Source organism: Chinchilla lanigera, unplaced genomic scaffold (assembly GCF_000276665.1).
Source record: "Chinchilla lanigera isolate Chin_1 unplaced genomic scaffold, ChiLan1.0 scaffold00083, whole genome shotgun sequence".
Lineage (NCBI taxonomy): Eukaryota > Metazoa > Chordata > Mammalia > Rodentia > Chinchillidae > Chinchilla > Chinchilla lanigera.
Window position 1 is genome coordinate 8,749,194 of NW_004955484.1, and position 23,423 is coordinate 8,772,616.

Genomic DNA, 23,423 nt, shown 5'->3' on the forward strand with positions numbered 1-23,423 from the left:
ATGCCTCACTTCACCGTGGTGCCGGTGGACGGGCCGCGGCGCGGCGACTACGACAACCTCGAGGGGCTCAGCTGGGTGGACTACGGGGAGCACGCCGAGCGGGAAGAGTCGGACGGTGAGGGCGCGCCGGGCTGGGGCGCGGGCGGATCAGCGGGGCGACAGACCACGCGGGCCCGCGCCTTGCGCTCGGCGGGACTCGCGCGCGTGCACACGTCGGTGCGGGCTCAACTTTCCCTCCCCTGCGCCGCCGCCGCCCCCGGCTCCGCGCGCGCAGGCTCGCTTTTCCTCGGCCCCGACGCCGGGACCCGGCCGCACCCCCACCGCAGCTCCTCCCCTGCGGGCCGCGGGCGGGGGCTGCAGACGTGGCCGCCCGGGGAGTCCGGCCAGCGGGCAGCCCGGCCAGCAGACCGCCCGGCCCCGGACGGCGCCCAGCCCGGGTCTCCGGCCCTGCCTGCTGGGAGCACAGCGGAAGCACCGGCTGCAGCCCCTTCCTCTTTGAGAACCGCCCCCATCCTCCCGGCCCCCGCGTGGGATTCAGCGTTTCTGCCCCTGTGGTTCCCTCCCGTCCCTGGGTCACCTTGCTGTCTGGCGGGGCGGGGAGGCGCCTGTGCCTGCTGAGGGTGCCTGTGTTGGCCCCCGGTAGGTACCGCGGCATGTGGGGAGCACTGCCACGGGGCCAGGCTTGTTTAGGCGCTGTACCTGAATCAGCTCCTTTAATCTTCCCAACCTCCGCCGTGGGACAGGTGCTGTAACACGCACTGAGGAAAGAGTGAAGGGAGGCGGGGAAGGTTATGTAACACACCCCACCCCCCGGGCGGGGAGGGATTCAGACCGAGAGACGTGTTTGGAACCCCTTAACTCTTAACCTAGGTGTTAGAGCTGGACCTAGAGGTGAACCCCTCCTCCCGTCTTGCGGATGCCAGCCTCTCTCCACACCCCATTCTCTGTCTCCTACCCTAGGAGTCTCACCACCCCAGTGCTGTCCTTGCCAGAGCCCACCCTGGTAGTGTGAAGACCGCTGGGAACATGTGTCTGTGCATTGACGTGTGCATGTGTAGCTGTGCAAGTGTGCACATGTGGGTATCACAGGGTGAAGGTGCCCTCAGGTCAGAGCATGCGCTCTTGGCTAGTTTCCTGCAGAGTTGTCATTGGTGAGGAGGAGGATGACTGATGACAAACGCAGATGATGTTGACAGAGGTGATGCATGTGTAATGCTAGTGACGGCTGTGTGTGTATGGACATGTGCGGATGTGCCACAGGACAATGGCACAGGCTGCTGGACACGGAGGTTTTTCAGGCTTGACAGCTATGTGAGTGCCCCTTGCCCTGCTCTTGTCTGCCCCTAGGCTTGCTCAAGGTGTCAGAGCATCAACTGCTGTCCTAGGTCTGGGATGATCTCTGTCCGCAGAGGCTGGCCTGGGCTGGGCTGCACGCCTTGGATCAGCCTAGACCAGTGGGCAGGGAGAGCTGAGCCTAGTCCCTGGTGCTGTCCTGGCCTCTCACAGGGTGACTGGTGGGACCTGGAGCCACATTGGCTGAGACCTGCCAGATCCCTCCACCTATAGTAGGCCAGCTCCTCCCTCTACCCAGTTCCTTCTCCTCTAACTCCTTTTCAGCCAGACTTTGGCTGTGTCTGCAGGATGGGTGACACCTTACACCCTGGTGAGTGATTTTGATCCTTGTTGGTGGGGACTGTGGAGATTCAGGGCGCCACAAAACCAGTCAGCTTCAGATCTATCTCCTGGAACCCCCAGCTCAAAGCCCACCTCTACTCTGAGGGGTCAAGCCAGCCTGTTGGCAGGGGATGGCGAGGTCCTGCAGGGCCACCTCAGGCAGATGCCCCAGGGCACAGGGATCAGGAGGGTCACTGGCATCTTCACAGTTGCTGGTGGGAACACACCTGTGCACTTGCAGGCAGCCCTCATGCCCTGGCCATGCTCAGGCTCACTGGGGTCTGCAGTGATGTCTGAGCAGCTGGGCCTGGCAGGCGTGCCCAGACCTGCCCTGGAATTTTTGGAATAGCTGAAGGCAGAACAGGCAGCTTGAAGCTGAGGGCAGTACAAATAGAGCCACTGCTTAGACCCTCTTGCATTCCCATAATCCCATGCAAATTATCCCTAAATGAAGCTCTGGGACTCTCCAAGGAGTGCCTGCTTTGTGTCTGGTATAAACAGTCCCTTTTCTGATGTCTCAGGGCAGTTGAAAGAGTGGGTTTCACTGTCTATATAGAAGAGGACAGGGCAACAGTGGACAAGACAGCACAGAGAAGATAAGCAGGTTTCCCTGTGTTATACAGGGAAAGAGCCTGGAATCTCCACCAGGCTTCTGACAGTCTGTATAGCCAGAGGTGGGGCCAGGAATATAGCTCGGCAGAATGGAGCCTGCCTAGCAAGCACGCAGTCCCGGTTCGATTCCCGGTACCAAAATAAATAAAGAAAGAAAGAATAGCCAGAGGCTGGGTATGCAAACCCTGGCCAAGTTGTATACCCTCTAGCCCTCTGTGTTAAAGGATTATGCTACTCTCTGGAGTTCACTCTGGATGGACTGGCATCTGGACTAGGAACAAGGACCTGCAGCTTAGCCCCTATCTGCCTCTCGTTCGTGGACCCTGGACCCAGATCTGGCCCCTCTACTGTATGGCTTTGCCTCTGAACCTCTCTGGGTCTTGCTGTCCTTGTTACTGTAACAGGGTAAATGGTATCTACTGGAACATTACTATAGGGACTGGAAGCAATTCTTGGTTGATTGGTTGGTTGGTTTGTTCTTGAGACAGGATCTCCCTCAGTAATTCAGGCAGGACTTGAACTTACTATGTAGCCCAGGCTGGCCTCAAACTCGTGATCATCCCATCTTAACTCTTGAATGCGGAGATTACAGGCATCTACCAGTATGCCTGGCTAGAGGCAACACTTGGAAGAGCCACCCGGAAGTGATAGCTGAAAAGACAAGGGATCACCTGGGTCTTGGAGGACCTTCCTTGGGCATTGGAGTGGAAGGACCTGCTGTGGGCTCAGCTATACATTTTCTGGATACCAGTGTGTACTCAGACAAAGCAACAGTGGTGGGGCAGGCTGCGGTGTGTCAGTTTAATTTATAATTCACTTCCAACCTGTTTCCACAAAAGGATCAGAGCTATGCAATAAAAGTGCCTCCCTAAGGGATGTAGGAGACAAGAACTCTGTAATTAAATAGATAGTGATAGCCAAGTAAATTTAGCATGGAGATTCCTTGCAGCCAAGACAGAAAGGGAAGTAAGATGAACCATTTTCTGTCAAAACAAAGAATCTGATTTATTCAGGGAAGACACTTTTTTGTCACAAAAAAAATCCAAGAATAATTTTCAGAGACTTCTCACTGAAGAGCTATCAGTATAAAAGACAGTGTTGCTGGGTTTTCAGGTTTTTCTTATGATTCCTCCTGATCCGGATCCTAAGTAAGTAAGTATTATAGGGTGTCTGAGGAGCTATGTGACCCCACTGAACTTTTAACATGCCTTGGTGAGCTGAGTAGGCCTCTGACTGCCCGTGTCCATCATGCCATTGGCACTGGCCAGCGTGCCCTCGTCAAGTGTGGAACTGAGTTGCTTGGCCCACTAGCTAATCAGTCCGGTTGCTTGATGAGGCAGATGCACAGCTTTCACATTGTAGGAGACGGAGGAGCTGACCGCCATGGAAATTGTCATGGGCACATTTTCCCTGTCAGTCTTGACAATCTGCAGTGCAGCACCTACTAGGTGCTTGTGGGTTCAGAGAGGGCCAGTTAAATCACGTGCTAATAGAGGATGTTTCAGATAGAGGAGGAGTGCATTAGCCAACATTCTCAGCTGCAAACAAGACAAAGAAATTGCCCTTTTGAAACTGAAAAAATGCACAGCCGAATCACACCACTGGTGTGGGTTGGTGATGACACCCATTACCACTTCCTTCTGCTCCAATCCGTCTACCCTCAGAACTGCGTACTACCGCCATTCAACACCAGAGTTGCTTATTTGAACCCAAATATCAGCTTCACATTGCTGTGAGACCTTAAGCCAATGCTGCAGCTGCCAGGCTGCCTTGGGATGGGGGTGGGGAGCACTCTGCACCTAGAAAAGCAGTGCTTGGCCTCTTCCGCCTGGGGAATGTGAAGGGCACAAGGGACAAAGGCTGAGAAACAAAGAAGAGTGAATGATGGGAGGTCAGAAAATGCCAGGCTTTGGATGTTGACACGTTTACCAGAAAAAAAAGTGCATCTGGTTGCTTTCGGCAGATTTTCTGGGAGATGAGGCAAGATCCCACCAGTCTGTGGGGTGGACAGAGGCTGGCATCAGCCTCTCACCTGTTTTGGGGCAAACTGCTAGGATCTGGGGACCAAGAGGCCAACCTGCCAGCCTCCACACTACTACTTTTCCACCCTGCACATTCCAACACCCACTCTACAGCCTAGCGTGGCTTTTTGTTTGTTTGTTTGGGGATTGTTTTTTTCTTTTTTTTTTGGTACCGCCGGTCGAACTCAGGACTTTGCGCTTGCTAGGAGGCACTGTGCCTCTGAGCTATATCCCCGGCCCTTGCCTGGCTTTCATAGATGGCCCGGGCCTAGACATCCACTCTAAAGCTCTAGTGTCCGGGCTGTCGCCCAGCATGCCCCGGGCTGCCCTCCAGGGCGCCCCCGCGCGGAGCATGGTGGGAAGGCCAGCCGGCCACCTGCCGACCATGTTATCTAGAGGTGAACTATGCCACGTCATCTGTCTGGTCCCTAACACCACACCCTTGGCGCTGGCACGTTGGGCTGGCTTGAGCTGGGGAGAAACGGGGAAGCCGGAGGGATGGCCGAGACTAAGTCCCGCCCCCCTGCAGGCCACACCCCTCGGCACTCGCTTGTGCTAGTATATCTGGGGCTTTCTCATTGGTGTGCTGTCTCTGAAGAATGATGTGCCGGGTTTGGTTACTGACTTCTCCCTACTTATCCCTGGCTTTTCGAGGAGTGCTGGTTTGGGGTTGGTTTTGTTTGTTTTGAGACAAGATTTCCCAGTGTATCCTTGAATTTGCTGTGTAGCCCAGACTGGCCTCAAAGTCATGATCCTCCTGCCTCAGCCTTCCAAGTGTTGGAATTACATCCATTCCCCGACACCCGGCTCCACAGTGTTTTAGAGAGAGTATATTTTGGGGATTCAAGAGGCAGCCATCAACCAGAATTTTTTTCTCTCTTTTTCTCCACAGGACAGGGTAACCACAGAGAGAACAGCCCTTTTCTTTGCCCCTTGGAGGCTTCCAGAGGAAATGACTACTATGATAGGAACCTGGCACTGTTTGAGGTACCTGAGGAGCCATTCTGGGCCACAGGTGTGGCGGGGAGGTGGGCAGGCAGGGGCCTGTCAGGGGGCCTCTCATCTGAGCAGGGAGTTTGGAGGATGGTTTCTCGGCCAGTCTCCTCCTGTCTGCCTGCTCCCTTGGCAGCCAGGCTGTGATTCCTGTTACCCTTCAGAGTGCAGCTGCTTTCCCAGAGGCTGCCCACAATCCAGCTTCCATTGCCAACTGCATAACTGTTCACCTGTGCCTTCCTTTCAGCCCCTCAGCAAGGTGACCCCCCTCCTCAGAATTTCTTTTTGCTCCATCACAGGACTTCTGTCTGTGCTTTGGCTCTCTCACAAGGACTCTTCCATGTGTCTCCTGGTTGACTCTTACAGCTCTGTCCCCCTCTAGTTTACTGAAGCCTGGTCCTTCCCCTTCGTCTGCCCCCACCCTCCATGTTGTAACTCAGCAACACCTCTGTAGAAAATTTCCCAAATTTATGCCTCTGAACTTGAATTTTATCCTTTCTAGACTCAAGCTGAGAAGTAAGATTTGGTTTTAAGACATGGTTTAGGCTCCTAAACTCAGACCCACATACTCACCTGCCCCATGGCTGAATAATGTAGGCTTCTCAGTCTCCCCGAAGGCCTGCATCTTCACTTCTCGAACACGCCCCCTCCACATGTGTAGGGTCAGGAAGGAGCTGACCAACAGGAAAAGGCTAAATGCAAGCAAGGGGCAGGTGGGGGCCCAGCGCTGAGAAGGCCATAGGGGCAGGGAAAGCCTAGGCCCTACTTGGGGTCTGGGGTCCTGAGCCCTAGGAGGCCTCTGACCTGGAGAGCAGCAAAGTTCTGCAATGAAACCTTTGATCCCACTCCGTCCCTTAAGGACAGGCTGGGGACCAGGATCTCATTTTGGGGCTGTTTACAGGATCCAGGGCCTGTGGGGACACCATCTAAGAGAGACCTCTCTTGTCCCAGATATTCTTCTTTTGTCTTCCTCGGTTCCCTAAGGTCACTAAGTGGCTTTTCTGTGGGCTGATGTGAATCCCAGAGGCCCAGTGATAGCAGGGCGGTGGCCAAGCAGACCAGGCAGGAGGAAGTGTGGGATTTGCCTGCCCGCCTGCCTGCCTGCCAGCCATGCCTGCCCTTCCCTCAATCCCTCGAGGCGGGTAGTTTTCACAAATGGGCTGGCAGCGGTTGCAGCCAAGGTGGGGCAGAGAAAAGCAGCCGCTGGGCTGGGCCTTTGAGTGCCACGTGCTGGGGTGTGGTGCCCACACCTGCCTGCTTGTCTGGCCGGGGCTTTCCTAGGCAAGTGCTGGGATCAGGTCCAGGCCTGCCTCAGGGCTTGGCACAGGGCCACAGGCCAGGCTGCTGGCTGCATACAGGTAGCCTGGCGCCAGCCTGGCCCATTGCCATCTTGCCCTGTGGCTCTGTTTACAGGAGGAACTGGACGTCCGCCCAAAGGTATCATCTCTTCTGGGCAAACTTGTCAGCTACACCAACCTCACCCAGGGCGCCAGGGAGCATGAAGAGGCTGAGAGCGGGGAAGGCACCCGCCGGAGAGCAGCCAAGGTGAGCCAGCTGTGGTCAGAACTGAGGAGCCGCCCCTGGGATGACAGCCAGAACACCATGGAAGTGCTGTCTCCCCTCCATGCCAGGAGGAGGGGGTACCAGGCACACAGGATGAGCATGGAGAGCCTTGTGCTGAAGGAGGCTTCAGGGGTGGGCCAAGGAGGAGCTCCTGAGGGGAGCAAAGGGCCGGGGAGGCGCTCAGAATAATAGCCCGCACTGTGTGAGGCACCATGCTACGAGTGGGCCTGGGTTCTCACATGTCATCCTCACAGCAAAGCTGTGAGCTGGAAGCCAGACCAGCCTGTTAGCCCAGCTGCTGGGGAGGCTTAGGAGGATGGCTTGAGCCCAAGAGTTCGAGACCAGCCAAGGCAACATAGCAAAACCTAGTATCCAAAAACAAAAACAAAAAGCTATGAAGTAGGAGCTATTATTATCTTCACCTTTTTCTTAGCTCTGTCCACAGCTCACCCAAGCTATTAAGCCCATCTCCTGGCTCACTAAGCCTGGATTCTCTCCCTGTCTGTCTCTGTCTGTCTGTCTCTCTGTCTGTGTCTCTATCCCTGTCATGTGCGTTCTCTCTCTCTCTCTCTCTCTCTCTCTTTCTCTCACTCATTCTCTCTGTCTCTCTCTCCCTTCCCTCATTTTTATTTTTATTTTTGGCAATGCTAGGGATTGAACCCAGCATTTCTTTTTTTTTTTTTCTTTTTTGAGACAGGGTCTCAGTATGCAGTTCAGGCTGGCCTTGAGCTCACTTTGTAGCCCAGGCTGGTCTTGAACTTGCAACAATCCTCCTGCCTCAGCCTCCTGAGTGCTGGGATTACAGGCGTGCGCCACCACGCCTGGCCTGAACCCAGCATATCATACATGCTGGGCCAGCATTCTACCTCTTCTGAGGTACATCCCTGACCTTTTACTGTTTCTTTTTTTGTTTTGTTTTGTTATTTTAAGACAGGATGTCACTGCACAGTCCAGGCTGGCCTTGAATTCTCTATCCTCTAGCCTCAGCTTCCTGAGTGCTGGGATTAGTTATATCCCGCCATAGCTGGCTCCTCTTCATTTTTCAGATGAAGAAACTGAGTAACCAGGCCTTAAGTAACGTGCCTGAGAGCAGTATAGAAGCCTGGGAGAAAGGTTTGTGTGTTGACTGTGGATATAACTGGGATGCTAGATCACTGGTATCACATTATGGTAGCTAGCCAGGAACGTGGTTATCATCAGGGACTATGGAGCCTAGAGCAAGTGACAGACCCTCCCTTCCCCAGGTTGGCCCAAAGCTCCACTGGCAAAACCCTCTGGAAGCTCTGGGGTGAGCACAAGTGTAGGTGAACAGGTGTGTGTTAGGATGCTGGTGCTTCCCTAGGAGGTGTCCCTGTCTCTCTCCCGGTCCCATCACCTGCTCACATTGCAGGCTCTGGCCCTGCAGCCCTCTTCTGACTTTAGGATGACTTTTGCATCCTTGCTTGGTTCCTCTGTGTAGTGGGCCTTAGTTTAACTGAGGGTGGAAATTTCCTATGCATTTTGGTTTGGACCCAAGGGGCCCTCCCTCTACCTCCTACCTCCCACCTCCCCGAAGTTTGGGAAGAGCGGCTGTGTTTGGAAGCAGCTGGCTGTAGTGTTTTCCTTGGAGGTCAGCACAAGCAAAAGAAACTCCTGGTTAGGGTAAATCAGGTCCTCAGCCTCAGAGCCACTTGTGAGATCCGGGCCCTGCTGGTGTGGCCCACCCTGAAGTGCATCCCTCACCCTGCCCTTCCACAAGGCAAATCAGCCCATTCTTCAGAGAGAACAACTGGTATCTCAAGGTTGCACAGGCCCAATCCCTATCCTGTCCAACCAGTTACGATTTTGTTGGTGTGTTCTAAACTAAAGATAGCACAGAACCCTCACTATCTCAGGCCATGCCTATCCAGCCTTGCAGGAGATGGTCTCAGATCAGGATTACTGACAGGATTACAAGGTTACTGACAGTGGGAAGTAAGATTCGTGGATAAGAGCCTCATCATGCCTGTCTCTTGACAGAGGGTGAAAAGGCCCACAAAGAAGGCTAGTGCACATCTCGGCAGGACTGTGGGAGGGAAGCCTGGGTTAATGAGGGCTGTGGTCCTTTGGCCTAATGGGGAGCCTGTGAGGGTATTGAGGCCTTGGTGTAGCTGCCCCCTCACTGAACTCCAGGGTGAGGTTATGAGAGGGTGCTTATGGGCCACAGGCCCAGTAGCTTTTCCGTGAAGGAGGAGGAGCCTGGTCAAGTCTGCAGGAGTCAGTAGGAAGCTAAGGAGCTGTGTGCCTCATCCGTGGCTACTCTGAGCTGGGACCTCAGAAAAAAAGGTTGAAGCAGGAAGGGTGGGCCTTGAACCAGACCATGCCAAGACCCAAAAGCAGCCTCTCCCTGGCAACTACTCTGGCTTCAGCTCGGTGACCTTCTGAGCCTGCCAGAGGATATTTGGGGATACAGAAAGCATTTCCGGCCCTGCCCTTTCCCACACTGCCCTTTTCTTGGAGTGACTCAGCCTAGGATGGGGGTGGGACTGGGGACTCTTGCTCTTGTGCAGTAGGTAGTGTCTGAGAAGGGCTTAGGCAGAGCCCAGTTACACTGCAGATCACATCACCTACACTGTTCTGTGCAGGACCGTGTGAGGGAGTATCTGATCTTGCCCAGGCCCTCTGAGGTCCTTTAGGCTGCCCACAGATCCTGCCTCAAGTCTGGACCCTGCAGAGGTTCCTGTGGCCACCCAGCTTTTTCGCCATCCCAGCTTCAGGGCAGAGGAGGCTTGGCTGAACCTCCAGTGGGTGTTCTCAGGGCCCCACTGCCCTGAGCTATACCAGCCCTGCCTCTGAGCACACAGCCTGTGCCCTGGCCCCCGGCTGGCTTCTGCCTTGCCCCTACTGCCTTGGGAAATCCTGCAGGATCTGCATGTTTGGCCTTCTCTACCCTTGCACAGCCAATCTCTTCTCTCTCTGCAGGATTTTCCCAGTAGGATATGCAGCTGACTCTAAGGCACCACTCACTGGGTTCAGGAGTACCTTTTGGGACCTGCAGGGCCTGCTGGTAACAGACCAGTAAATGAGTCAGTATGGTTATGGGACATACTAGCGAACCATTTGGTACAGTGACCTAAAATGACCACTGTCATAGAAGGGTATATCAATACTGAAGAAGTACAAGAGAGTCCCAATTCCATCCAGCCCAGAGGAACTGCTAGGAGAGGTAATAGTTAAACCTTCTGGAGGGTTCACTAGAGAGCAGTGTGGCAGGCAGTGAGCAGGGCCAAAGTAGCACATGCCCAGGTTCAGAGGGAGCACTGTGGTCCAGGATTGGGGCTGACAAGGGAGGTGATAGGGTATACCTGGCGGCAGGCACAAGCCAGAGTCAGCCACACTCCACACACTGGAGAGGACACCCCAGAGCGTTTTCCAATGGGATGATGAGATTGGACTTGCAAAGGGACCTCTGGCAGCAGAATGGGCTGGAGCGTGGAACGCAGTGGCCTGGTGTACTGCCCCACTTTCAAATTCTATGGCTGGGACAAGGCCAACCTTGGGGTAGCAGGGAGACAAACTAGGCAGGTCCCATGTCCTTGTGGACTAAAGTGTGGGGACTGGAGAAAGCGAAGGATAGGGCCAACTTCTTGGACTTCGGTTTGGGTTCTTGGCACCTGCTGACTGAGAAGATGGGGATCTGAGCCAGATCCCTCTTTCTAGAAGTTTAACAGGAGAGAGGAAGGGAGGGAAGCGGTAGTATCTTGAGGAGTTACGTTTCACAGTTCACACATGGGTTTTAGAATCAGGTTTTATAGCTTCCCAGTCCCGATGACCTTATATGAGTCAATAGTGATGTCCTAGCTGTGACCTCACCTCCTGCACACTGACCTCACCGCAGGTAAGGGCTTTTGAGTACCTAGGAGCTGCCCTCTGTCGTGCATCCAGGCCCCTCTGATGCTCTGTGCCCGCTCCCCTCCCGCCCACACAGGCACCCAGCATGGGCACCCTCATGGGGGTGTACCTGCCCTGCTTGCAGAATATCTTCGGGGTCATCCTCTTCCTGCGGCTCACCTGGATGGTGGGCATGGCCGGGGTGCTGCAGGCCCTCCTCATCGTGCTCATCTGCTGCTGCTGTGTAAGTGTCCATAGGGCTGGTCATGGGCTGGCAAGGGCGACGTCTCCCCATGGAGCCCACTCAGATGAGATGCTTATCCAGGCCCTTCTTCCCACAGACCCTGCTGACAGCCATCTCCATGAGTGCCATCGCCACCAACGGGGTGGTTCCAGGTAGGCGAGCACCACGCCAAGCCAGATGTAGGGTGTATGTACGTGTATAGACACAGGCAATATATATGTATATGTATGTATACTCTGACACACACACACACACACAAAATTTCTTTCTCAGATACATATGTATATATAGATACCTATGCTTTTTTTTTTAGGGGAGTAGTAGGAACTAAAACCAGGGCCTTCACACTGAACTATATCCCCAGACCTTTTTTATTTTGGGACAGGATCTTACTAAGTCACCAAGTTACCCAGGCTGGGCTCAAATTTGTGATCCTCCTGCCTCAGCCTCCCAGAGTACTGGGAGTATAGGCATGCACTACCACACCTGGCTGTCCCTATATATGTGTATGTATCCATGCATTTCCCAAATGTTGGAAACACCTTTTTAAAAACAAGGTTCTCTGCGGGCGGATCAAATTCAATTTATGTGATTATTCTCCTACCTATGGGTTGTGCCCTTTTGCAGTTGTCTGCGCTAGCGTCATGAATAGCCTTGAACGCTAATCTCTGTTCTTGCCGCTGATATTTCCCTTAGGAGAGTCCTAGAGGTAGGATTATGGGATGAAGGGGATTGACCCTTTCTTAAGTTCTGTGATTCCTAGTCCCAGATTTTTCACCAGAGAGGTTTTATCAGAGCAGTTGGAATCAGTAACCTGGGATCACCCTCATCTCTGCACCTTTGCCACCCTGGGGCCTAGTTTTGACTCAGTCTCACCAGCGGTGTGCTCTACTCTGATGGAAGCGCAGATTCAGGGCATGCCATGGACACTTACGCCACGACCTGCACAGGGAACAGAGTCCAGAGGCGGGGGCGACAAGGAATTAAGAAAAAACCTACAGACATATATTGAAAGGAAAACTGGAACCAGGTGGGACCTGACCTCTTGTGATGGAGAGGCAGCGACAACCCAGCATGGTCTGCCTCTTTATTTATACACTGTGAAAAGGTGGGGGAAGCCTGTGATAGGCCGAAAGTGCAAGGTCTCAGTGTTTTGCTGAGAACCCTGAAAGCGAAACATGCTCAGAGCTCTCTGTGCTGTAGTTAACAGAGAGGAGAAAAAAAAAAAAAAAACAGAGAGGAACACCAAGGCCAGACATCTGCTGGACTGGCCTTGCCTGAGCCCCAGCAGCTTGTTTATATGGCTTTGCCTCTGGCTCAGCTGTGGCTGTCCCGCTCTCCACCCACTTCCCTGGTGGGAGGCCTGTGCTGGGCTGCAGGGGCAAAAAACTAGACAAGGCGCTGATCCTGCCCTGGGTTATGCATGGGAAAAGCAGCCCCTGTCCTGCATGGTTGTGAGGGTTTGTCATGGAGGGGACTCCCTTGAAGAACCAGCCTTGACCTTTGTATACTTGCTCTGCTATAGCTGGTGGCTCCTACTTCATGATCTCCCGCTCACTGGGGCCGGAATTTGGAGGTGCTGTGGGCCTGTGCTTCTACTTGGGAACAACATTTGCAGCAGCCATGTACATCCTGGGGGCCATCGAGATCTTGCTGGTGAGTCAGGCTAAGCCCTGGTCAGTTCCAAATGTGTCCATACACAGAAGGCCCCACACTGTCTGAGCTCCCCTCCCACAGCCAGGGTCTAGGGTTATACTCTGGGAGACGGAGAGGGAAGGACCTTTGCTCAGGCCCCTTCATCCCCTGGTAGTTTGGGCCAGGCAGGGAAGGGGCCCTGCTGCCTTGTCCTTAGTGTGGATGTCTCATCTGCCCAGGCTTTGGTACAGCCATAGCAGGAAGTCCGCCAACTGTTGCATTTAGCATGAGTGACCAATTTTGGGGAAATTGAACACAGAACACTTTCTGGGCTCATGTGAGTTCCGGCCAGCTCTGTCTCCCCCAGGGCCCTCCGTATGCAGCTCTTCCTTGTCCCTACTCAGGTTGAGCAGCTGTGGGATGCTGTCGGCAGGCTGGGGCCCCTCCCTGAGACCCATGGCCGCTGTCTCAGGCTCAGCCTTCACTCCACTGAACCACCAAGGCCACTGGGAGAAGAGGCGGGGAACTGTGGGAAGTGCGGGTTTCCCCCGCTCTCAGGGCTCAGAGAGTAGGAGATATGTGGGGGGACTACCTGACTGCCTTACACCTGGTCATCCGCCTGCAGCATGGAACTTGGGCCTAGATCTTCTGACTTTTTTAAAATTTGTTTTCTGTTTCTCATATTTCTTCCACATTTGTTACTTGAAATTCTGTAAGGAAATGTGTCCCTTCTCCTCAATTTATTTATTTATTCAGTGTAATTATATGGACTTCTGGATATTTATTTTGTTTTCTGGGTGATTGGTCATAATCCAGTACTACCATTATTTATTTTGCTATTCAAACTTTGGCCCTCCCACTACTCAGGTTGGCACCCATTTCTGTATTCATTTGTTCTTTCTCTCTCTTTACTTTTCTTTCTTTCTTTCTTTCTTTCTTTTTTTTTTTTTTTTTTTTTTTTTTTGAGACAGGGTCTTACTGTGCAGTTTATGCTGGCCTCAAACTCACTGCAGTCCTCCTGCCTCCACCTCCAGAATGTTGGGATTATAGGTATCCACCACCATAGCCCGCTCTCTTTTCTTTACTTTCCTTTTTTTAATATAACGGCGAAGTGACATACCATATAATTCATTACCCACTGGAAGTGTACACTTTAAACCAGGTGTGGTGCCACATACCTGTAATTCCAGCAGCACGGGAGGCTGAGGCAGAAGGATCACAAGTTAAAGCCCAGCCTGGATAATTTAGTGCTTTAACAAAAATTAAATAAAAATAAACCAAAGGCTTGGGCATGTAGCTCAGTGTGAAGGTCCTGGGTTTACTCTCCAGTACAAAAAAAATTAAAAAGATATATAATTCATCAGTTTTAGTATATTCACAAGGTTGTAACCATCACAATTTTAGCATATGTTCAGCACCTCTAAAGAAACCTTATTAACTAACTCTCTGTTCACCACCAGCCATTGGCAATCCCTAATCTGTTTACTGTCTCTCTAGATTTCTGTCTTCTGGACTTTCCATTCTGTTCTTTTTATTCCTAGTACTGGGAATCAAACCTACAGCTATATTCCCAGTCCATTTTTATCTTTTGAGACAGGGTCTCATTAGATCACTTATTTCCCCAGGCTAGGCTTAAATATGAGATCCTTCTGCCTCAGCCTCCCAGAATGCTGGGATTATAGGTGTATATCACCATTCCCAGCCTGAACATTTCATATATACAGACCCATACAGTCTACAATCATTTGTGACTGACTGCTTTTAAATATACTTTAAAAAAGAAAACCAAAATGACATGTTTTGCTCTTTAAATAAGAAGATTGGACCTTTTGCATCTGTCTTCTTGTTTCAGACCTACATTGCTCCACCAGCTGCCATTTTTTACCCATCGGGTGCTCATGATACATCAAGTGCCACCTTGAACAATATGCGTGTGTATGGGACCATTTTTCTGACTTTTATGACCCTGGTGGTGTTTGTTGGTGTCAAGTATGTGAACAAATTTGCTTCACTCTTCCTGGCCTGTGTGATCATCTCCATCCTTTCCATCTATGCTGGAGGCATCAAGTCTATTTTTGACCCTCCTGTGTTTCCGTAAGTAACTTTGTCATTTACCCATTACATTTATCCAGGCATCCCTTCCAAGTGGACAGCCTTTGATGCCCTGGGTCCCCCAAGGCTGCAGAGTGGGGACAGACGGAGGCCTCCAGCTGAGCAAGCGCTGATGCTTCTATCCCCACAGGGTCTGCATGCTAGGCAACAGGACCCTGTCCCGGGACCAGTTTGATGTCTGCGCCAAGACAACTGTCGTGGACAATGAGACAGTGGTCACCCAGCTGTGGAGTTTATTCTGCCACAGCCCCAATCTTACCACTGACTCCTGTGACCCCTACTTCCTGCGCAACAATGTGACTGAGATCCCTGGTATTCCTGGGGCAGCTGCTGGCGTGCTCCAGGGTAGGTCCTCCCTCCTGTCCCTGAGGCCACGGGCTAGGCAGGAGAGCACAACACAGAGCTGTCCTTGTGTGGCCAGCTCAGGAATCAGGGGCAGTCTGGCTGCCTTCCCTACTCAGCAGTGTCCTCTCAGCCTGGCTCCTGGCAGCTGAGTTTTGGGTGAATCGAGGCTGTTTGGCCAGCATCCCAGCCCTGCAGCAGCCCTGGAAAGTTCTGGCAACCCCTCTTCCCCTGGCCACCAGCCCCTGATGTGCCTGGGGATATTCCCACAGGAGCCATAAAGGGCCTCTGTCTGGGAGGCTGGGGGTGGGGGGTGGACTCTGGCTGACGATGGCTCAGCCACCTTTGTCTGTCAGACTCCTAGCTGACAGCTTCTAGCAGACAGCAGCCACTAGGCTGAAGCTGTCCCCCAGGGCCCCAGAATGTCTCTGTATCTGCAGGCTCCAGCTAGGCTGCCCTGAACTGTCCTGGAGAGGACAGTGGGGTTGTGGTGGTGATGCTGATGCCCCCACAGAAAACCTGTGGAGCGCCTACCTGGAGAAGGGCGAGGTTGTGGAGAAGCACGGACTGCCCTCCACAGACACTCTTGGCCTGAAGGACAATCTGCCCCTGTATGTGGTGGCTGACATCGCCACATCCTTCACAGTGTTGGTTGGCATTTTCTTCCCTTCTGTAACAGGTGAGCCCCTCTTGCCCGCCCAACCAGCCCCATCCCCAAACCTGGGCAGCCCCCTGAGGGAGTCTCTGTTATGTTTTTGGAGGCATCATGGCTGGCTCCAATCGCTCCGGGGACCTCCGTGATGCCCAGAAGTCCATCCCGGTGGGGACCATTCTGGCCATCATTACAACCTCACTTGTGTGTATCCTTTCCCAGGCCTGTGGCAGGGTGGGGGTGAGTCCCCAGTCACCATGCAGACACCACATGTGCCTGCTCACATAAACATGCGTATACCTACTCGAGGCACACACATGTGCACACCATAGAACCCTCAGCATCTACAGGCTATGCGCAGAGGCCAGGGTGAAGGCCTCTCGGGTCCTATGTGGGGAGTGAGCCGGGCAGCAGTGCAGTGGAGGCGTAGCTTCCTTGACAAAGTGCAGACTTCAGCAGTGTGGTTCTCTTTGGCGCTTGCATCGAGGGTGTGGTGCTCCGGGACAAGTGAGTGACCCATGTCCCCTCCTATATCGATACCTCCCCTCACACGGCCTCTCTGCTATGTTCCTCATCCTCCTCTGGCTGCTGGCTGCCCATGGTGGTCTGTGCCACCAGGTGGGTCAGGAACCCTCCAGAACTTTTGCTTCTGAGAGAATGGTGATATTGGGATCAGGGTGAGGGCAGTGGGCAGGGGTGCAAGATAGGAGCTGGTGACCGGCTTTCTCCACGGAAGGCCACAGTTCTGCCCCATAGCTTTCCTTCCTGACTCCTGACATCTGTCACTGAGTGCCCCGACCAAGGGCTTGGGGGGCTCCTTGCCTGAAACACGGTCTGAACCTGGCCCCGGCAGGTATGGGGACGGTGTCAGCAGGAACCTTGTGGTGGGCACATTGGCCTGGCCTTCACCCTGGGTCATCGTCATCGGCTCCTTCTTCTCAACATGTGGTGCTGGCCTCCAGAGCCTCACTGGGGCACCACGCCTGTTGCAGGCCATCGCCAAGGACAACATCATTCCCTTCCTCCGGGTGAGCCCCACAGCCTGGCTGCTTCTGGTGCCTTATACTGGCTGGGGGAGAGAAGGATCCAGCTACAGCACAGCCATAAGCCATAAGGACCAAGAGTTGTCTGGTCCTTCCTGCTGTTAGCAGAGCTGCTTAGGCCCCACATCCTTATGGCCTGTCTGAGGCTTACCCATAGCAGAGAGGCCTGGAGACTTGTGACTGCCATCCAGATAGACTTGGGGGTGGCCTGTGCCTTGTGGACCCAGGTGTGGGAGGCAGATGGCAGGAGCAGCTCCTTCTCTGGTCCCTGCAGGTATTTGGCCACGGGAAGGCAAATGGTGAGCCAACGTGGGCACTTCTCCTGACTGCACTCATTGCTGAGCTGGGCATCCTTATTGCTTCCCTTGACATGGTGGCCCCCATTCTATCCATGTAAGCTGGGACTAGGGCAAGGGATGGTCTTGGGAAAAGCTCCGAGAACCCCAATACCCCTCTCAGACCCCCAGCAGCTCCTCATGACCCTGCTTGATGTTTCTTTTTGTTGGTTCTTTAGAGACAGGATCTTACTGTGTAGTTCAAGCTGGCCTTGAACTCACTATATAGCCCAGGCTGGCCTCAAACTTGCAGCGATCCGCCTGCCTCAGCCTCCTGCTTGATGTTCAGGGAGCTGAGCTAGGCTGTGTGGGGAGATGTTTCCTGGCAGGGCTCAGCCTACTCCTACATTCAGGAGCCAGCCTGGTACCTATGCAGAAGCTGTAAAGAAACGAACAAGTTTCATGCCCCACTGTAGGAGACCTCCCCCAAGCAGACCAGTAGATCTGCTCCTTTGCACCTTAATAAAGCTACCACTGCCCCATCCATCCTTTTTTTCCTCCCTGCAGTACTAGGGATTGAAATCAGGCCCTTGTGCATTCTAGGGAGGGACTGTTCCCCCAAGCTGCATCTCTAGTCCTTTTTATTTTGAGACAGTGTCTCACTGAGTTGCCCAGTCTGGATTCAAACTTGCGGTCCTCCTGTCTTAGCCTCCCTCATATCTGGGATTACAGGCATATGCCTCTATGCCCAGCCTATCCATTGTTTTCAGATTTTATTTGCTCTTAAAGTTCTGAAGCAGCTAGGCAAATGAGTGTGCCAGTGCCTTGTGGGTGGCAGTCAGCACCTGGCAATCCCAGGAGTCCCTGAGGCAGAACTTTTTCAGATGCTGTGTTTAACCCCATGCTGGGGTCCTTGCACATTCTGCTCCATGGCAGGTGCTCTTCGCTTGGTAGTTATGAAGGACCTACCCTTCACTGCCTGCTCGGCCTGTAGACCTGATGGGGGTCTGCTCACACATAGGAGCATCCACCTGCACCACAGCCAGGTGTTCCCTGTCTGCACTCTCTTGTCCCCTCAGTGCAGTCCCCTCAAACTGTTCTTGCCAAGTCATCTTGAGTAGTGACCCCTCTTGCCCAAGCCAGAGGATAGAGCTCAGCCTTTATCATGAGACTCCTTCCGGCAACCGCTGATGAGAGTTACTTCTCATGGCAGCCCTCTCAAGAGTCCTCCTGCCTTCTTGTTGCCCTTCCTCTTTGTCAGTGGACGGTAGAGGTTGATACTCCTACCTCAGCCCTGTGCTCCTTGGCTGCCTTCCCAGGAGCACTCACGCAGTGGGCCTTACCCGCGTCTCTAACCCCAACAACCACCGTAGTCCCTTGTGTCTCTAACTCAGTGCTTGCACTTGTCATCTTTCGTTTGCAGTTACTGGTGACTGAACCCAGGGCCTTCACACTGAGCTATCTCCCCATCTTTTATTTTTGAGACAGAGTCCCTAAGTTACTAAATTGCTTAGGTTGGGCTAAAATTTGCAATTCTTTTTGCCTCAGCCTCCCAGCTCTGGGATTACAGGCATGCCTCACCACACCTGGCTTCCTCCTCTTCCTGGATAACTTCTTTTTTTTTTTTGAGACAGAGTCTTGCTATGTAGCCTAGGCTGGCCTTCAACTTACTGTGTAGCTCAGGTTGTTGGCCTTGCCCTTGAACTACTCCTGCCTCAGTCTCCCAAATGCTGGGATTACAGCCGTGCACCACTATGCCTAGATCCCTGCTCCTCTTCCCCCATACATGACGGCCCCTTATCCAACTAGTTGTCTATCAGAGGCCTGAGTATTGCCTAGCCATTTCCACTGAGCACTCCCCACCACTCCTCTACACCGTTCTAGTCCAGCTGTTCTCTGGCTTGCGTCCCGTCCCCGCCTGCCCTGCTGGTGAACACTTGCCCGTTCTCTTTCCATTCAGCTGTGAGGACACCTTCTCGGGGGTAGCTCCACCTACATCAGGCCATGGGAATGGGTGCTTTGAGGTTGGGAAAATGCGACTGAACCCATGCAGGATGGGACCATGACATGGCCCAGTTTCCGGTCCAGGGCCAGCCTGACAGGAGGCACCCGGAAGTAACAAGGAAGCTCCTCTGCACCAACTACCTCCCTGTGTTGCAGGTTCTTTCTGATGTGTTACCTGTTTGTGAACCTTGCCTGTGCTGTGCAGACGCTCCTGAGGACCCCTAACTGGCGGCCTCGGTTCAGATATTATCACTGGTAAGTACCAGCTGGACCCCTGTGCCAAGCTCCCTGACATGGGAGATACTGGTGAGTGCAGGAGCCCCATTCTGATAAGGTTTGAGTTTCCTAGGCAGCAGTTAATCTTGATAAAATGCTATGAAGAGGGAGGTTGTGAAGGGTCTTAAACTATTTCTTGTACCCAGTTTGTGACCTGGAGCCGACAGGGCCTCTAGGACATGGGATGGGCTATGTCCTAGGGCCCCCTCTAATTCCTGATTTGCTCTCATTTCTGCATTTTTCCTACTCTGGCCTAGGGCGCTGTCCTTTCTGGGTATGAGCCTCTGCCTGGCCCTTATGTTTGTCTCCTCCTGGTACTATGCTCTGGTCGCTATGCTCATTGCAGGCATGATCTACAAGTACATCGAATACCAAGGGTGAGTGAAGGGCTGCTACCCGGCCTTCATCAACAGCCTATAGAGCACTGAGCAGGTAGTCTGAACGTTGGCTTGTGGAGGAACCTGGGCCACCTTTGCTGTATACCATGGGTGGTAGGACTGGGAGGCTGTGACTCAAGAGCCTGGCCCCTTCCATCCCACATTCACATAGATAGACATCCCTAGAATTTCTGGCTCAACAGTAAAGTGCCTGCTTTACATGTATGAGGCCCTGGGTTCAATCCCCAGCACCACAAAAAAGAAAAAGAAAAAAAGAAATTTCTGGGTGGAATCGGGCTCACCGGCTTGTGGTGGCATCTATAGGGCTGAGAAGGAGTGGGGTGATGGTATCCGAGGCCTGTCCCTGAGTGCTGCCCGCTATGCGTTGTTACGGCTGGAGGAAGGGCCTCCTCACACCAAGAACTGGAGGTGAGTTCACGCCAGACTGACAAAGGACCACCTCAAGGTCCTTAGGGAATCCTGTAAGGATGGGAGGGTCGGACCAGGGATATAGCTCAGCGGCACAGCACCTGCCTGGGAAGTGCAAGGTCGTGAGCTCGATTCCCTGTACAAAAAAAAAAAAAAAAAAAGGATGAGAGGGTCAGGAGGTGCTGGCTCCCCCTCTCTAGTCAGGTTACCTGTCCTGGCATTGCCAGGGACACCCTCCTACTTGCCAAGCCCTTGGGTCCACACTACCCAAACCTATAGGGGCCACGTTCTGAGAAGGAAAGAAGAGGAAGGATTCCCTGAAGCTGGGTCTCAGTCTGCCTCCCCATCTGCCCACTGCAGGCCTCAGCTCCTGGTGCTGCTGAAGCTAGATGAGGACCTTCACGTGAAGTACCCACGGCTCCTCACCTTTGCTTCCCAGCTTAAGGCCGGCAAGGGCCTAACAATCGTTGGCTCCGTCATCCAGGGCAGTTTCTTGGAGAGCTATGGCGAGGCCCAGGCTGCTGAGCAGGTGCCTGCTGAGGGGTTGGGAGGAGCTGAGCCAGACCAGTGGTATCTGGGCTGCAGCTGGCGTGTAGGGAGGGGACCTGGCCAGCCAGGTGGGCAACACTTGCCATCTTTGAGCTGGAACAAGGAGTTAATAGCTGCCCCATCTTGAGGACATGGCTTCTGGGTGAGCAGCTTGTTCAGGCCTCCCCCACCCCTACGTAGTTACTGCACTAGGACCTTTGAAGGGACCCCGACAGGGGGATGCTGGTGGCCTTGCTTTCTGATGCTGGTGTGTTCCTCACAGACAATCAAGAACATGATGGAGATTGAGAAAGTAAAAGGCTTCTGCCAGGTAGTGGTGGCCAGCAAGGTGCGTGAGGGACTGGCTCACCTCATCCAGTCTTGCGGCCTAGGCGGCATGAGGCATAACTCCGTGGTGCTGGGCTGGCCCTACGGCTGGCGACAGAGTGAGGACCCCCGTGCCTGGAAGACCTTTATTGGTGTGTGAGGGGCTGGGCCAGGTGGACCAGGGGTCAGGGAATCTGAGGTGGCAGAAGCCAAGACTACAGGCTGGCAGTCATCCATGTCCCTCCTCCCTAGACACCGTGCGTTGCACCACAGCTGCCCATCTGGCCCTCCTTGTGCCCAAGAACATCGCCTTCTACCCCAGTAACCATGAGCGCTACCTGGAGGGCCACATCGATGTGTGGTGGATTGTGCACGACGGCGGCATGCTTATGCTTTTGCCCTTCCTGTTGCGCCAGCATAAGGTAGGCTGAGCAAGTGGGCATGGCAGGAGCAGCTGGGCTCGTGGAGTGCCGCCTGTGACTGAATCAGCCTCTTGCTCCTTCGCCACAGGTTTGGAGGAAATGCCGGATGCGCATCTTCACAGTGGCCCAGATGGATGACAACAGCATCCAGATGAAGAAGGATCTGGCCATCTTCCTCTACCACCTCCGCCTGGAGGCAGAGGTGGAGGTGGTGGAGATGGTGAGCTGCTCTTCCCCAGCCTGACCCTGAGGATGTGGAGGACCATGCAGTCCCAGTCCTCACAGCTTCCTCTCTCCCCAGCATAACAGCGACATCTCTGCCTACACCTATGAGCGCACACTAATGATGGAACAGCGGTCCCAGATGCTGCGGCAGATGCGGCTGACCAAGACTGAGCGGGAGCGAGAGGTCAGTGGCTGCTTTGGTTCAGGTTGAGGGCAGTGGCAGAGTTAGACCTTTGGAGACACTTTTAGACGAGGGTATCAGAATGACTCATCCCAAGCCTCACATGATACACACCTGTAATCTTAGCACTGAATTCTGAGAGGCTGGAGCAGGGAGCGAGAGGGACAGTTTGAGAGATTGGGATTGAGATTAAGATTGAGAAAGGGGCTGGGGATTTAGCTCGCTGGCACAGCGCCTGCCTGGCAAGCGCAAGGTTGTGAGTTTGAGTCCTGGTACCGGAAAAAAAAAAAAAAAAAAAAAGATTAAGATTGAGAAAAGGAGGAGAAGGAGGAAAGAGGGAAATAAATGACTCACCCTGGTCCCCCCCAAGCCAGTGCTTATTTCCTGGAGGCAGCACAGTTATGACACACCAGGCAGGACCCCCTTCTCCCAGGGGCCCGAGACTACTCCTCTGATTGTCCTCAGGCACAATTGGTCAAAGACAGGCACTCGGCCCTGCGTCTGGAAAGCCTGTACTCAGATGAGGAGGACGAGTCTGCAGCAGGGGCCGACAAAATCCAGATGACATGGACCCGAGACAAGCACATGACTGAGCCCTGGGACCCCAGCCATGCCCCTGACAACTTCCGGGAGCTGGTGCACATTAAGCCGTGAGTGCAGTAAAATCAGACTCAGCTACTTTGGGGTCTCAGGTAGAGGCAGGGAGGAGTCAGACAACCTATGTGGGAGGCTTCCTTGCTAGACGGTTCCCAGTGATCAGATGCATTACCTACAGGGACCAGTCCAATGTGCGACGCATGCACACAGCTGTAAAGCTCAATGAAGTTATTGTCACACGCTCCCACGATGCCCGCCTGGTCCTCCTGAACATGCCTGGCCCACCCAAAAACAGCGAGGGTGATGAGAACTGTATCCCTTTTTGGAGAGGCAGACAGTGGGAGATGGAAAACTGGAGGTGAGGTCAAGTTCCCTGGGTTCTTCTGGGTGGGGGTGGCCCTGGTTGCCCCTGGGTCCTGCTGTTGCCTCCTTGACCTGATGCTCTGCAGACATGGAGTTCCTCGAGGTGCTGACTGAGGGTCTTGAGCGGGTGTTGTTGGTGCGTGGTGGTGGCCGCGAAGTCATCACCATCTACTCCTGAGCCCAGTACAGTCTTATGACCTGGAGTGGGGGTGTCCAGGGCAACAGCCCTCCTCCCCGCAGCACCTACTTGCTGGCTCTGCTTTGCCCAGCCTTGCCTTGGACCAGCTTTGCTAGGTCTCCTGGAAAACCAGGCCTGGGCCTGGCAATGGAGATGGATCTGAGGTCCTATAGGACCCTGGGAGGTTTGGGGCCTTCCCCTCCAGGACCCCAGTAGGCCTGCCCTGCTAGAGAAGTCTGGTAGGGTTTCATGTGGAGTTTGAAGGTGCAGCCCGGCCCTGGAACACTATTTATTGTATATTTATTGTTTGCATGTCACCATCAGAGAGGAGGGAAAGGCAGCAAGGGAAGGGGTCGAGCCCAGCCTGCCTGCAGGAAGACCTGGCTCAGGCTACTGTGGGCAGGGACCCCCACCAAGCCAAGCAGAATGGAGCTGGCTGAGCTGAGGCCTGACTTTTTTCAATAAAACATTGTGTACTTCTGGGCCTCCTGCTGCCCCGGC

At 53.7% G+C, this 23,423-nt stretch overlaps 1 protein-coding gene across 1 annotated transcript; it reads left to right on the forward strand.

Moving 5' to 3' along the window:
• Positions 1-23,406, forward strand: Slc12a4 (solute carrier family 12 (potassium/chloride transporter), member 4). The gene is made up of 24 exons (XM_005403604.2): positions 1-115; positions 5,200-5,294; positions 6,714-6,845; positions 10,810-10,956; positions 11,054-11,108; positions 12,482-12,612; positions 14,444-14,685; positions 14,834-15,048; positions 15,560-15,724; positions 15,807-15,905; positions 16,147-16,204; positions 16,551-16,725; positions 17,015-17,133; positions 19,176-19,274; positions 19,553-19,672; positions 19,997-20,101; positions 20,462-20,630; positions 20,913-21,108; positions 21,209-21,378; positions 21,467-21,598; positions 21,680-21,787; positions 22,250-22,434; positions 22,560-22,693; positions 22,831-23,406. Exons 1-24 carry the CDS (start codon positions 1-3, stop codon positions 22,920-22,922), a joined length of 3,258 nt encoding a protein of 1,085 aa, XP_005403661.1. The 3' UTR covers positions 22,923-23,406.
• The last annotated feature ends 17 nt before the right edge of the window (positions 23,407-23,423 follow it).

Coding starts and splice junctions, on each gene's coding strand:
- Slc12a4 (XM_005403604.2), top strand. CDS start 1: ATGCCTCACTTCACCGTGGTGCCGGTGGACGGGCCGCGGCGCGGCGAC. Junction 5,295..6,713: donor GGAACCTGGCACTGTTTGAG/GTACCTGAGGAG, acceptor CTCTGTTTACAG/GAGGAACTGGACGTCCGCCC. Junction 21,109..21,208: donor TGCCTGGAAGACCTTTATTG/GTGTGTGAGGGG, acceptor CCTCCTCCCTAG/ACACCGTGCGTTGCACCACA.